This window comes from Lampetra planeri, chromosome 54 (assembly GCF_965212315.1).
Source record: "Lampetra planeri chromosome 54, kcLamPlan1.2.h2, whole genome shotgun sequence".
Taxonomy (NCBI): Eukaryota; Metazoa; Chordata; class Hyperoartia; order Petromyzontiformes; family Petromyzontidae; genus Lampetra; species Lampetra planeri.
The window spans coordinates 2,694,693-2,707,182 of record NC_136160.1 but is presented as its reverse complement, the minus strand read 5'-3'; the positions used below and the strand labels follow the sequence as shown (position 1 = coordinate 2,707,182).

The following is a 12,490-nucleotide window of genomic DNA, read 5'->3' as shown; positions in this document are numbered from 1 at the left end:
AAACAAACGAAGTCGCGTATTTTTACGTACATCTTTCGCCAATTGTATACCGATTGTACCATCGGCGTCGTAGCATACACAACACAAAGAATCTATTACATTTTCTACCTTACAAGTGACTCTGCCTTCTCGACAGACCTGTCTCCACCTGAAGACGGCTGCTTGCGTTGTGGCCGAAACGTCGTGAGAATTATTTTATGATGTTTAATTTTTATTATTTTATTATTTTCCTTCTACGTGATTTTACCGAAAGAACCAAGAAGATGAATAGGGTAGTTACCATTTTTTTTCTAACTTTTGTAAGTGAACATTTTGAACACAACACATATAACGACCGAGGGGGTCCTCATCACTGCAGAGAATAATGAGCATCACGCGCCACAATATTCCAGCGCGCACGGGCACATGCGCATTACACATTGCACATATGTATGCCAGTGCAGCCGGACCTTACCTCGGATGTGACCATGAGCTCGGGCACGCTGTGAACCATAGAGATGTTGGCTGCGGAACTCGAAACCTGCGTCTGTCCGCCTGCCTTCGCCAACCTGGGGGGCAAGATCGGTGGGTAGGATCACCAAAATCTACGCACACTTAAATAATAACATTCGTTAAATTGTCATATTTAAATGGCACGTGGTCACGCGAGTGGAAGACAGTTGAAAACTTTGTCACGTGAAAGCAAGATGACATGTCGATTTGATTTTACCCTGCAGGCTTAAAACACATATTTAGAATTATCCTCTGACAAAAGTGAACATAAATGCACCCGATCTCATCAGATGTCAAAAGACTGAGCCTGGTAGGTGCTTGAATGAGTAACCACGGACACTTTGCAGGTGTTGTAGGTGTAAAGCCAAGCGGCGGGAAAGAGGTGGTAGCATTGAGTGTGACCCACTTAGATGCGTGGGGTTTTTCTCTGGGTACTGTCACATGTCAAACACTCATTATTGGTATTTGCCAAACACTCCAATGCGGGACACTCCTGATAAAGAGTCTTTAGACTCCTTAAAAATAATCAGCGATATTATTTGCAAGAAAATTCAAAGGAACACCTTATCCATCATTATATAATTCTGTTTTCTTAGAAGGTGTAAATATTTGTAAAATTCCAGGTTATTTCCTGCTGCAATGAGCGTTGAGGCAAGGGCGTTTCACCTCCTGTGTGTAGCCCTGAACCATTGTTGGAAATTCCTCATTTCTAATTGCAGGGCCCAGTCTCTTCATAGAACAAAGACAAAGATCCCCCACATAGCCTTTAACAGACTGTTGGGGCAAGTGCTGTTAGCGAGCACCCATGAAGGCCAACACAACACACGAGGAGGTGGGTGGCCAACACTACGCCCGGCCGCCTTTGTCTCCCTAGTGCCGTTGTTTACACATGTTTACACATTGCACCAGGTACTCATTTGAGGCTGAGTCGACCTAGTGGAGGCCCAGCACCGGTTCAGATAATGGTCACTGGTGTTGGCCGTGAGCAGGATTCGTAGCGCAGCGTAGCGCTAACCGCTACACTACCGCTCCCCACGACACACACAGACACTCACCTCCTGAGGTCCTGTCCACACTCGGCGCAGAGTCCCTTCATCACAATGGGATGGCGACAAGCCTCCAGCCGCAGCAGCTCTCCTCTGTTCCACCCACGGAAACATGCAAACCACACAGCAGCAGCACAGAGAAGCGGTGGCGAGAAACGTTGTCTCCCTCGCCAGATAAGCAGAAGGTCGCGGGTTTGACCCCGAACCTGACGACCCCTGTTGTGTATTCGTAGTTTTGCGTGTTCTCTCTCCCCGTAGTTGTGTGCATTTTTTTTCTCCGGGTCCTCCGGTTTGCACCCTCCACATTTACAAGCACGCGATAATATTATTTCGCTGCGAATCTAAATTCACACACGTGACGATATAAGGCAGTGCAATGAGCTATCGTGTGGCCAGGTCGCCTCTGAAAAATAGCTAATAGCTCAGTGGGCTTTACCGGATGAATGAAATAGAAGTAATGATAGTATTAGAGGTTTTCTGCGTAAATGTTGTGGGTTTACTCTCCAACACACTGGTGCGCTGAACGAGAAATCAATTGACATATTTTGTTTACGTGACAAAACGAATTGGCTGTGTCACATGGTGGCGGGTTTAGCGACACATTTAATTACGCGATCTAGCCCAAAAAAACCTCTATTGTGGATAATATTGGTCGCGAAAGCCAACTACGTGTTAAACAGTAATGGTAGTAGTTTAGAACTCTTTAGCAATCGGGCCGGCCCAGTGGTTAGTCGAAAGACGCTCGATGTTTTGAGGTAGTTAAGCGAACATTTGACAGCGTCACATACTGCAATGGTTTTGTATCGAAGGAAGTTTTTTTTTAAATGTACCGTTAATAAGAAGCACATTTCATGTTATTTATATAAATGTAACCACATCCCTAAGCCGTAATCTTAACCACGCTCACCTTACACTCTCCAAAGCTGAAGCTCGCAATGATTGTTAAACATTCCTCATTTGGTGTAAATAAAACATATCGAAAATGCATAACTTTGCAATGCCACTAATACATTCACGCTTTGCACACATTCAAATATTTTACAGCATCACTGCAATGGGTTTTCCCCACGGTGGTTTGTCAATAAATGTGAATGTATAGTAGAGCTGGAATCCTGATGGGTTATTTTTAAAAGGGTGCGATTTTAATGTGGTGCATAATCAATAAGTAGTGCATTAACCGAATGTTTCATCCCATCCATAACATTTTAAACCACCACACTTGCAGGTTAAAACACTTCAATTCCTGCTCATTTCGTGTCACTGCTCAGCTTTGAAATTCTCCCAGAATCTCTATCCACGAATGATTATCACCCTTGCTCAATTCAAAACGTGTTCATAAATTATCATTATCTGGAAAAAAATCAGCCAGGTGGCTCAGCGGTAGCGAGTTAAAATCCTTGCTTCAGGAGTTTACTCAACCCATCATCCATAAGGGGTCGATAAAACAAGTACTACTTTGTGGAGAAGTCAATAGTGATTGTCCTATCAAATTGATTTGCCCTTGCCACAGGGATGTGGAATTTCTACCACTTGTGCAGGGCTGTAATCAGGAGAAAAGCACAACCTCAATACTCATTTGAAAAGGAAATCGCTATTTCTGTATATGAAAGTTAATTCTAGGCTTAAAATCTCAGATTAGCCACTTGAGCTGTTATAATGCATCAGTCACTGAGCTTTCTATCACCCGTTTCACATAAATCTAGAGTTGTCAACACCTTGGAATATAACTGTATTGCGCTGCAGGCGTCTTGACATGACTATAATAACTGCTATTCTGGAACCCACAACAACAGTGATATGATGTCAAAAGTGTTGGTGAGTTCACAACTCACATCACAGCCTATGTATAATATCCTTCAAGGGTACAAACACATTTGACTTAATTCAGCTGCTGCAGATCAGTGACTGGGATATGTGTGCATTCTGAAAATCAAGCCCTGCAGCACTGGAAAGAATTGATTCAAGGACGCAACACCAAAACTATGAGCTCTTCCAGACACACAATACTTTCTCTATGACGTATACGAATTCGTTTGAAACTTGTGTCAATGCAAACAAAGAACTTCAAAGGAAATGAGGCGTAGCATCAAAAGCAAGTTATTACTCAGACGATGCATTAAAATGTGTGCGAGTGAAATGAAGTGCTACAATGACACATTTCACCATTAACTCAAACCCTTTTTTTCTTCTTCTCCACACTAAAGAAAGTTTTCCAACTCCAGTCAAACAGCTCTCGGGAGACAGCTTAAGGAACACATCTACAAAGCACTATTTTTTTGAGTTGTGCCATCAGCCTTCAAGTTATTCAACGACAGACAACCAATAAATGTTGCATTTACTATTCAGGTCAAAATATTGGAATGTCTAATTATATACGTTTGATCCTTGTGCAAAATCAGGGCGCTGCTAAATTTCCTTTCCTGTTGCAACCTGGTGGCTAATTCATGGACTGCTCAGCTCCTTCAGCACAGCTGACACTGCTGAAGTCGTCATCATCGCCATGCTGCTTCCACATTCGTACAGTGTTCTTAACTCCTTTCTCTTTTACCAGATTCACACACTAAAGCTAAATAAGTTACTCCGTCTCTCCCCTCAGTCCCTTGTTTACATCATTCTGCGAAGGAAACGATTTGCTCCATACGGGTTTGTCCCACCATGATCCAAGAGCTAAACCTGATCATTACGTAACCACTTTCACCAGTAATGCCACCCCGAGCATTAATCTTTGACCTTGTGATAACTGCTTTCGATCACAGTGAGCTGAAGCTGCACTTACATCCACCAATCTATACGAGCTTGCTACCATTGGCACTCAGGCCCTGTGGAAGCCAAATTTGTTGGGGTCTGAGTTGAATGCTAGTTATTAGGTTTTAAGAATTGACATTTTTGCTACAGCAATCAACCGTGGATAATGTTTTTCACACTCTCGCTCAGTTTCACAACGCTGAATGTGAGTCGGAGAACGATGCCCGAATTCATCAATCAACATCAACGATTGCACTTATGGTACTTGCGCATCAAAATGCTCATGAAAGAAGCAACGTTTTGCAATTCATATGGTTATATAAAGTGTTCATTGCACCCTTGTAACCACCGGATGCAAGGATGTAAACAAAATAAAAATGTATTAATTGGCATGTTTACATGACAAACCTTACTAAGTGGCTGTGTCAGGTGGTGGCGGATTTAACGCCACATTTATATTTACGCGTTATAACCCAAAAAAAACAATATTATGGAAAATAAAATCTTGAATCGAAGTGAGACTCTGAAGCACGACCATTCATCAATTTGTCGGGCATGGAGGAAAGCTGCATTATTCCAAGGTGTTCAATTGTTCCTCTGTATCCATTGCCCATTAAGAGGAACTTCCATGAAGCAGACTACTTTATTGAAAATGGATAGGAAAATCTGGCACCAATTAAATTGGTTAACCGTAAGTCACATTTTTACAGTTTTCCAAAACGAAATGTGCCAGTCTGTGTAGGTTTTCTTGTGGATGGTATTTTATTTACATCAGGCCATAACATTACTCTATTATGGTTTTTAAAAGGTGCATTTAAAAAGTATTAATAAAGGGCTCACAATAATATACTCATATTTTGTTGTTAAACAAAGTATCAGAAACATTGCTAACATGTTTTTTCCAAAACATGAAAATCAGTTATATATAATTGTATATCAATATAATTCATAACATACACAACAGCTCTGTTATAAAACTATGAATGAGCAAGACAATAGATCCCTACATTTAATTGCATTTAATTGTACTATGATCAATTTAGCAATTGACGTTGAGAAAAATGCCTCTTCCAAAAATATACAAAAAACTGCTATTAGAGAAAACTTCCTCCTGTCATACGACAGATAAGGAACTGGACGTTGCCTCCCGGAAGCACTCAATCCTATTATCCGTGCCGTCATAAGGAAGAGAGGAGAAACCCAGAAGTGGCAGAACATTCATCCTGTCATCCACGAATTTATTTATGCTTTACCGTTTGGATAAAACAAGTCATTTGCAGGAATAGCACGATCCGTGTACTTTCAGATTTTTTTCCAAATACTTTGTCAGATCTCATGTTTCCAATCTATGTCATGACAGCGAGTATGCACTGATTGAAAACGTTATTCTTTAGGCACATGCATCATGGATATCCCTTGTAAAATAGTCAGGTAACTGGCTAAAACAGTCATCTGTGTAACATATCAAACAAACTCAAACTCACTGGTATGTGGCTTCTATTACAAAAACATTTTTAAACCACTGGATCCTGCACTTTCTTGCATCTTTATTTAATCTATTCAACAGTGTTGAAGTGTAACTTGCATCGCATACGCTTGTCATCACTTTCTGTCTTGAATTTTCCGAGGACAGGGAAATCTCATAAAATCTGCAATTTGTCCTAGAGAATCAAGTAAGTTGAACACGTAGACTTTCGCGACTAATATCATCCACAATACAGATTTTTATTTGGGTTAGATCGCGTAAATATGAATGTGTCGTTAAATCCACCACCAGCCGACACAGCCAATTAGTAAGGTTTGTCACATAAACAGAACATGCCAAATTATTACTGGTACAGCACACCGCTGTGTTAGAGAGCAAATCTACAACATTTACAATCAGAGTACGACGTTTCGCCAATAATTACAACTAGCATCATCAGGCAGATTTGATGATGCTAGTTGTAATTATATTTACGCGATCTAACTTAAAAAAAAACTGTATCATGGAAAATCAAGTCAATTAATTTTTTATGTCCCCATTTGAACCCTCCAGGTACATTTTCCCAGACTATTTTCATATATGTGACCAGTATCTCAATGGCTTAAGTCCTCATTTCATCCACACCTCACTTATTACAATTAATATATCTTGCTTTTGACTCGAATTCAGCAATATTTGATTATCGTGCATTGCATGTGACAGTGGTCAAATCGAAACGTTATTCTATTAATATCCTCTCCTTCACCTTCGCAGCCAATGCCATGACTGGTGGAACCAGATCTGCTGAGGAATGGGAATCGTGGTTAAATGTGCAACATGTGCAACAGACTTTTTACCGTACTTTGCCATGCTGGTCAGTGCAGGTTGGCACTGGCAAGTGCATGCACCAGTCATGCGAGGTTAAGTCTACTCGCAGTTCCCAACAATAACAATGCAATCGCAACCACAACACCAACCCATCACCACCACTGGTGTTTAGTTTGTGGGCCTTCCCCCCGCACCTCCGATTCGCACGGTTGCCTACGTACGGTGCAAAAGAAGTTCAACATACATACAACGCTACAAAAACAGCGCACCACAACACCAACTTCTACAATAACAGCAACTGCAGCAACCAACAGCATGATAACTGCAACTCACCACAGGAATAACAAACAGCAATGCACCGGTCAATTTATTTTCTTTCTACGTGACTTTACCGAAAGAACCAACGAGTAATTCCTGCAGTCACGAAAGCTTCGAATCTAGTTTCAACAAACAGCAACTTTTCACCACTGGCCACGGCGCAGCTACAACTATCCAAACAACTAAACGCCACAATACCTGCACGCTTCATCACAGCAACAATCGCCACAACATCAACCAAAAGTTGCATCGTGTAGCGCAGTTTATTGCAATGCAGTCAATTTTGTTGCATCGCTGTACACACAGTCTTGCATTATATTATAGTGTCACCGATTCGAGTGATTTTAATTACGGTATGTTAGAACAGTACATTCGAGTGCATTGTACTAAAGTGTATTATAGTCTACACTCAAAAGAGCTGTCACACTAGACGAGGCAGACAGAAGACAGACCCAGGCGCATGCAAACCATCACAACTTCTCACGTCAACAAAACTCACTAAAACCTGCACCACCACCACACACATAACAAAACACTCTTAACAACCCCCTAAACAGCATGATAACATCAACCCGGGCGGCGGCGGCGGCATGCTCACCCCGAGGCCACTATTTGTCCGGGCGCGCAGCAGAGGCGCACGACGACGCCAGCGCTGCTCGCCTTCAGCTTCACCTCGCGGGCAGAGCGCCCAGGCGAGACCGTGGTCGCGGCCTGCTCATCCTTCGCCTCGTCCGCCTCGGGCGCCACCGTCGCCGCGTCCTCCTCGTCCCTACCGCCACCACCGCCGCTGTCCTCCACCGCCGCCACGTGCGCCACCACCGAACCCATGCGTACGGCCGAGCCGGGAGCCACTTTCCACTCCAAGAGGCGCACAGCACGAAGCGTACCGGGCACTCGAACCACGCCGGCCTCTGCCATTGCTGAGTGTGAATCGACAGCTTTCGATTCGCGACCGCGGCGCAGTTCAATCTCGAATCGATTCGTGTCCCGTGAATTGGGTTGAAGGGGGAAATGGATCGATTCCCTTGTGAGAGAGTTGTTGATGTGAATCGGAATCGGCTTGGTTTGCTGGGAGGTTCTTGTTTATGAAGTGAAATATGGCGGGATTTTGGTCGGTGCCTCAGAGGGTTCTTATATTTAAGACGTAATAATAATGCTGTTGTTGTGAGGGTTATTTTTTTTGTGATGTTGACCCCCAGTGATTGGATGGGCCGCGGATAAACTCTCACGCATTTTTAACGGCGGTGGGACAATTTATCGTGTATTTCACGAGCACGTCACTATCTTGATACATTATTTGTATTTAGTGATAGTTTCCCGCGAATGTAAAGATGTTACCTGTCACCAGCGAACTAGCAACCGCTCTGATGAAAAATAAGAAATGGTTTTACCGGTTCTGGAAATAAAACGTGAGGTGTTCAAACACCAAAATAGATAACCTTTTGCAAGGTATCAAGTCTCCAAACAACCACACTCACGTAACAAAATATGAAAACAAACATGCTCTGGTAATATCCATTGTCTTTGAAACTGGTTGGCCTACACCAGAGACAACCTTCTTCATGGCCTCATCTCACCAGTGTCAGACCAGAGACAAAGGCTGATAACAAAAACAATGCACGTATCGGAACACTTACAGCTCGGGTTGAGAAGTTATATCTATGGGATAGTAGCGAAAAGGAAACAACTCTCATTCCCCTCAGGCTGGTCTCACACCTACCACTGGTCAATCTCACTCCTACCACTGGTCAATCTCACTCCTACCACTGGTCAATCTCACACCTACAACTGGTCAATCTCATCGCCTTCCACTGGATAATCTCACACCTGCGACTGTTCAATCTCACTCCTACCACTGGTCAATCTCACACCTACCACTGGCCAATCTCACTCCTGCCACTGGCTAATCTCACTCCTACCACTGGTCAATCTCACTCCTACCACTGGTCAATCTCACACCTGCCACTGGTCAATCTCACTCCTACCACTGGTCAATCTCACACCTGCCACTGGTCAATCTCACTCCTACCACTGGTCAATCTCACTCCTACCACTGGTCAATCTCACACCTACCACTGGCTAATTTCACGGTTACCACTGGCTTAATCTCACACCTACCACTGCAGACCACGGGTTGAAAAACCACTGCTCTGGATTGAGGTACATTAAATCATCCAGTTCACAAAAGGTTTTTTAACGTGACAGATTATGCCAATATACAGGAATACAAAAAGCTGTGGCTTCCTGCTCACAGCCAGACGTATACATTCCACATTTCTATGGCGGGAGCAAGCCATTACAAAGAAGAATGTTTTACCTCTGCACAGCGTTTTGTTATTTCCAGCTGGGGCCCACGGCACACATTCCTCCCCTCAAGGTTCTGCGGTCCTTCATATATTAAGGTTTTACCAGCCAAGTAATGAGTGCTTGCATGTGTAGTGTCAACGACTCAGAGACAGAGTTTATAGGAGGCACCTTCTTTATGAACAACTTCCACGGTCTCGACCACACACTCTGCACAGTAGCTTAGCCTAGCCTGTACACAACACCGGCCGTCTAACGCTGACGGCGATGACTGACATAGCCAACTAACATCTTTCGTAGCGCAATATCTAGCGGAGACGTTGAGCGACGACGACGAGACGAGTCCATTCCCAGTACCGACAGCCTCGAGCCCCCCGCACTCAGCTCCTTTTATGCTCCCGGCGCGGCCTGGCTCCGCCCTGACCGCACCTCCCTTCTCGAACCCGCTAGCAGGTTCCAGCAGCCTCCAGATGGGGTACTCCGTGACCCTTGCCCCAGTTCCTCCTCCCTGCCAACACCGTGCTCACGCCCTCACCGGCGTGTGTGCTGTCTGTCCACCACAGTTGCCGCTGCCGTCCACCAGCCGGCGCTATTACACTGCACATGTACTGTAGGAGGAAGCAGGACCACCCACGGCATAGCGACGCCTGCGGACACAACATTTGCTGTACCGCCTTCACCTGGCAAACCAGCGTATGGCACCTCGACGCCCACCAGAAGGGAATTTAACAACATTTGCGTGATCAACCATCCCCTCGCCTCCACCGTGCTGGATTAGAGGCAACATGCGTGGCCACCGCGTGTGATTAAACTGCGTTTTCGCGTGTAGCAAGTTAATGGTCTCCATCTGGTCACTGATAACTACGTAAAAAAACGGGATAAATTATTACAATACTTGGTTTTTCACTTGAGTATTTAATTAATGAGGACTGAAATATGGTTTGCCGTGCGATTAACATCTATAGAGCAAGAGGATGTGAGATATATTGTCATAGTTGAATCATCGATCATTTTAGGCACCTCAGATATAGCTCTGTCATGTCATTTCCAGAGTAAGCTCTTTAACACGGGCAAACCACTGCTTAATTCGAAAGTTCGCTTATTTTCTTTCATTTTCTAAGGCTCATGGCATAATGCCAAAAGCACAGTTGGGATATTATTGTAAATAAGAAATATGTAAGGCAGGGTCTTTTTTAAAATTGTTTAGTATTTCTCTTTTTCTCTAGCCAACTCACGCTGTGTATGTTTGCTTCTGACGATTGACACGGGCAATCCGGAAAAGGAAAACGTTTGCACTGGAAAGTGTTGCTCATCTGGATGAGGGTTTTAGGTTTAATCTGTGGGCGTCTTTGACAGACGGCCTCTAAGCCTAAATTCCTTTACATGTCCGTGTCATCGCACTCAAAACAACCGTCAGATGCACACCTGTAACCACTCGTGCAACATTGTTCGGCTAACATGCATACATCAACCACGCTGATGTATGTTGAACTTCGTTCGCACCGTATGTAGCCAACCGCGGTGTTACATGAGTCGTCGTTTCTGATGTTGATGGGTTCCATTTAGGGGGCAACATATTTGCATTAACTTTGACTTTAAATATACGTTTGGTAAATCCACAGCAGTTTGGGTCCAGCAGTGGATCGACAAATGCAGAAATATATATTCCGTTGGAGGGTTATTGAAATTCGTCAGATTTTATGACAATAATTGGCACTACTTCATGGAGGCTACTTAACAACAATTCAAATTATCATCATAATCATCAGCCATGATAAAATCATTCGATCCACAGCTGGATGAAGGTCTCTCTCCACGTCGTTGCCATCCCTCGCACTCCAACTTGCTGCCTGCGTTCCATCCTTCAGGTGTCATTCCATCACCGGTATCGTCCACCGTCCCATCCTCCCTCCTCGTGATGTATCCTGCCCCAAAGGCCACTTGCTTTTTTTTTGTTCAACAGTCTTAAGCAGTGTTTGTCATTGCAAAGCCCGCGGGCCAATGGCGGGTCCCCTGGTGGCCTTTAGCGTGGCCCCTGACGCAACCCCATCATCATCATCGTGCTGCTGTCACCAACCCCATCATCATCATCGTCGTGGTCCTGGCACAAACCCCCCAATGGTTTCAACCGCGCGGCGGCACTCACACTGGTGATGTCTCATCGGCGAAAGTGCCCCCCTCTGAAAAATTAGTCAAGAACATTGGGCTCAACCGTGAATATGATGAATAGGAAAAAGAAAGAGGGACTCACGGATCCGAGAATGGACGATAACATCATTTTGTGAATTCCCCAGACGATGTTCGTGCATCGTTGGGATTTGCGACGTTGACCCAGCACAGTCCAGATCACTGGAAAGCTTCATATCCATTAGGCTGCCCCCGGCTCATCAATAATTTAATCGTGTTTACCGTTCCATTCCTGAAAGCTGTTCGCATGGCGCACTGCAATAGCGTTATTTCGCCAGAAGAGGATGGCATTTGCTCGTGAGAATGGGACTTTTAAATGATATCCTTGGCGCATGATGCCAATAATGTGCAGGAGCTAAATACCAATGTCGAGGTCTTCTCGCCAAGAGAAGGCTTCCGGACAGAGTTCGTGTAGTTTTGCAATTCCTCTTGCGTTGAAGAAACGCAGGCTATAGTGGTTTACATATATTTTAAAGGCTTTTTACCCTATCTGGCATAAGTACATGCGCTAAGGAAGCTCATTAACTTTGCACTATAATCCAACATGCTAATCTAAGTTCATTTTCTTTAACATGTCACGCTAGAAGGGAAGTAATAAAATAATAAAAATAAAACATAATAAAATATATATTTTTTTACTTCCCTTCTGCGTGACTTTACCGAAAGAACCAAGAAGATGAATCCCTGCAGTCACGAAAGCTTTAAATCGTGACAGGTTGTTTTCCGAAGTTGGATGACCGGGCAAAGAGGCACTTTAAAACCTGGTTTAATCACGGGTGACTGCTCAGATTCAAACCTATGATCTCACACAGTGCAGCTCAGTTGCCTGATCCTTCGAAACCAACCAGCCATCACCCTTTCCTTCAAAAAATGTTTCAACACACCACATCAGAGGTCGAGCGTTTTTTTTGTTGTTGATTGCCTTTTCAGTTCTCGAACATTTTCTCAGCTCCGCTAGGCTGCTGCCACCGTGTTTATGAACCACTGTCCCAGCCTGCCGTGGTGATGTTTTCGACACCTCGCCTCTGTTCTACCGATGATCTCCTCTTATCCGTGGGGGTAGTGGTGGTGACGTTTGCGACCAACATCTCGGAGTCCTGGGCTA

At 44.2% G+C, this 12,490-nt stretch overlaps 1 protein-coding gene across 3 annotated transcripts in view; it reads right to left on the bottom strand.

Moving 5' to 3' along the window:
- The window catches only part of CTDP1 (CTD phosphatase subunit 1), a 30,266-nt gene extending 22,432 nt beyond the window's left edge, over positions 1-7,834 (bottom strand). For 2 of the 3 annotated variants that reach the window (XM_078617765.1, XM_078617766.1), the window contains exons 1-3: positions 7,493-7,834; positions 1,548-1,631; positions 455-548 (exon numbers count right to left, since the gene is read on the bottom strand). In XM_078617765.1, coding sequence (XP_078473891.1) covers positions 455-548; positions 1,548-1,631; positions 7,493-7,812 — 498 coding nt within the window. In that variant the 5' untranslated portion in view covers positions 7,813-7,834. The remainder of the gene's footprint in view (positions 1-454; positions 549-1,547; positions 1,632-7,492) is intronic. The other variant, XM_078617767.1, reaches the window with a different exon arrangement.
- Positions 7,835-12,490: the final 4,656 nt, after the last annotated feature.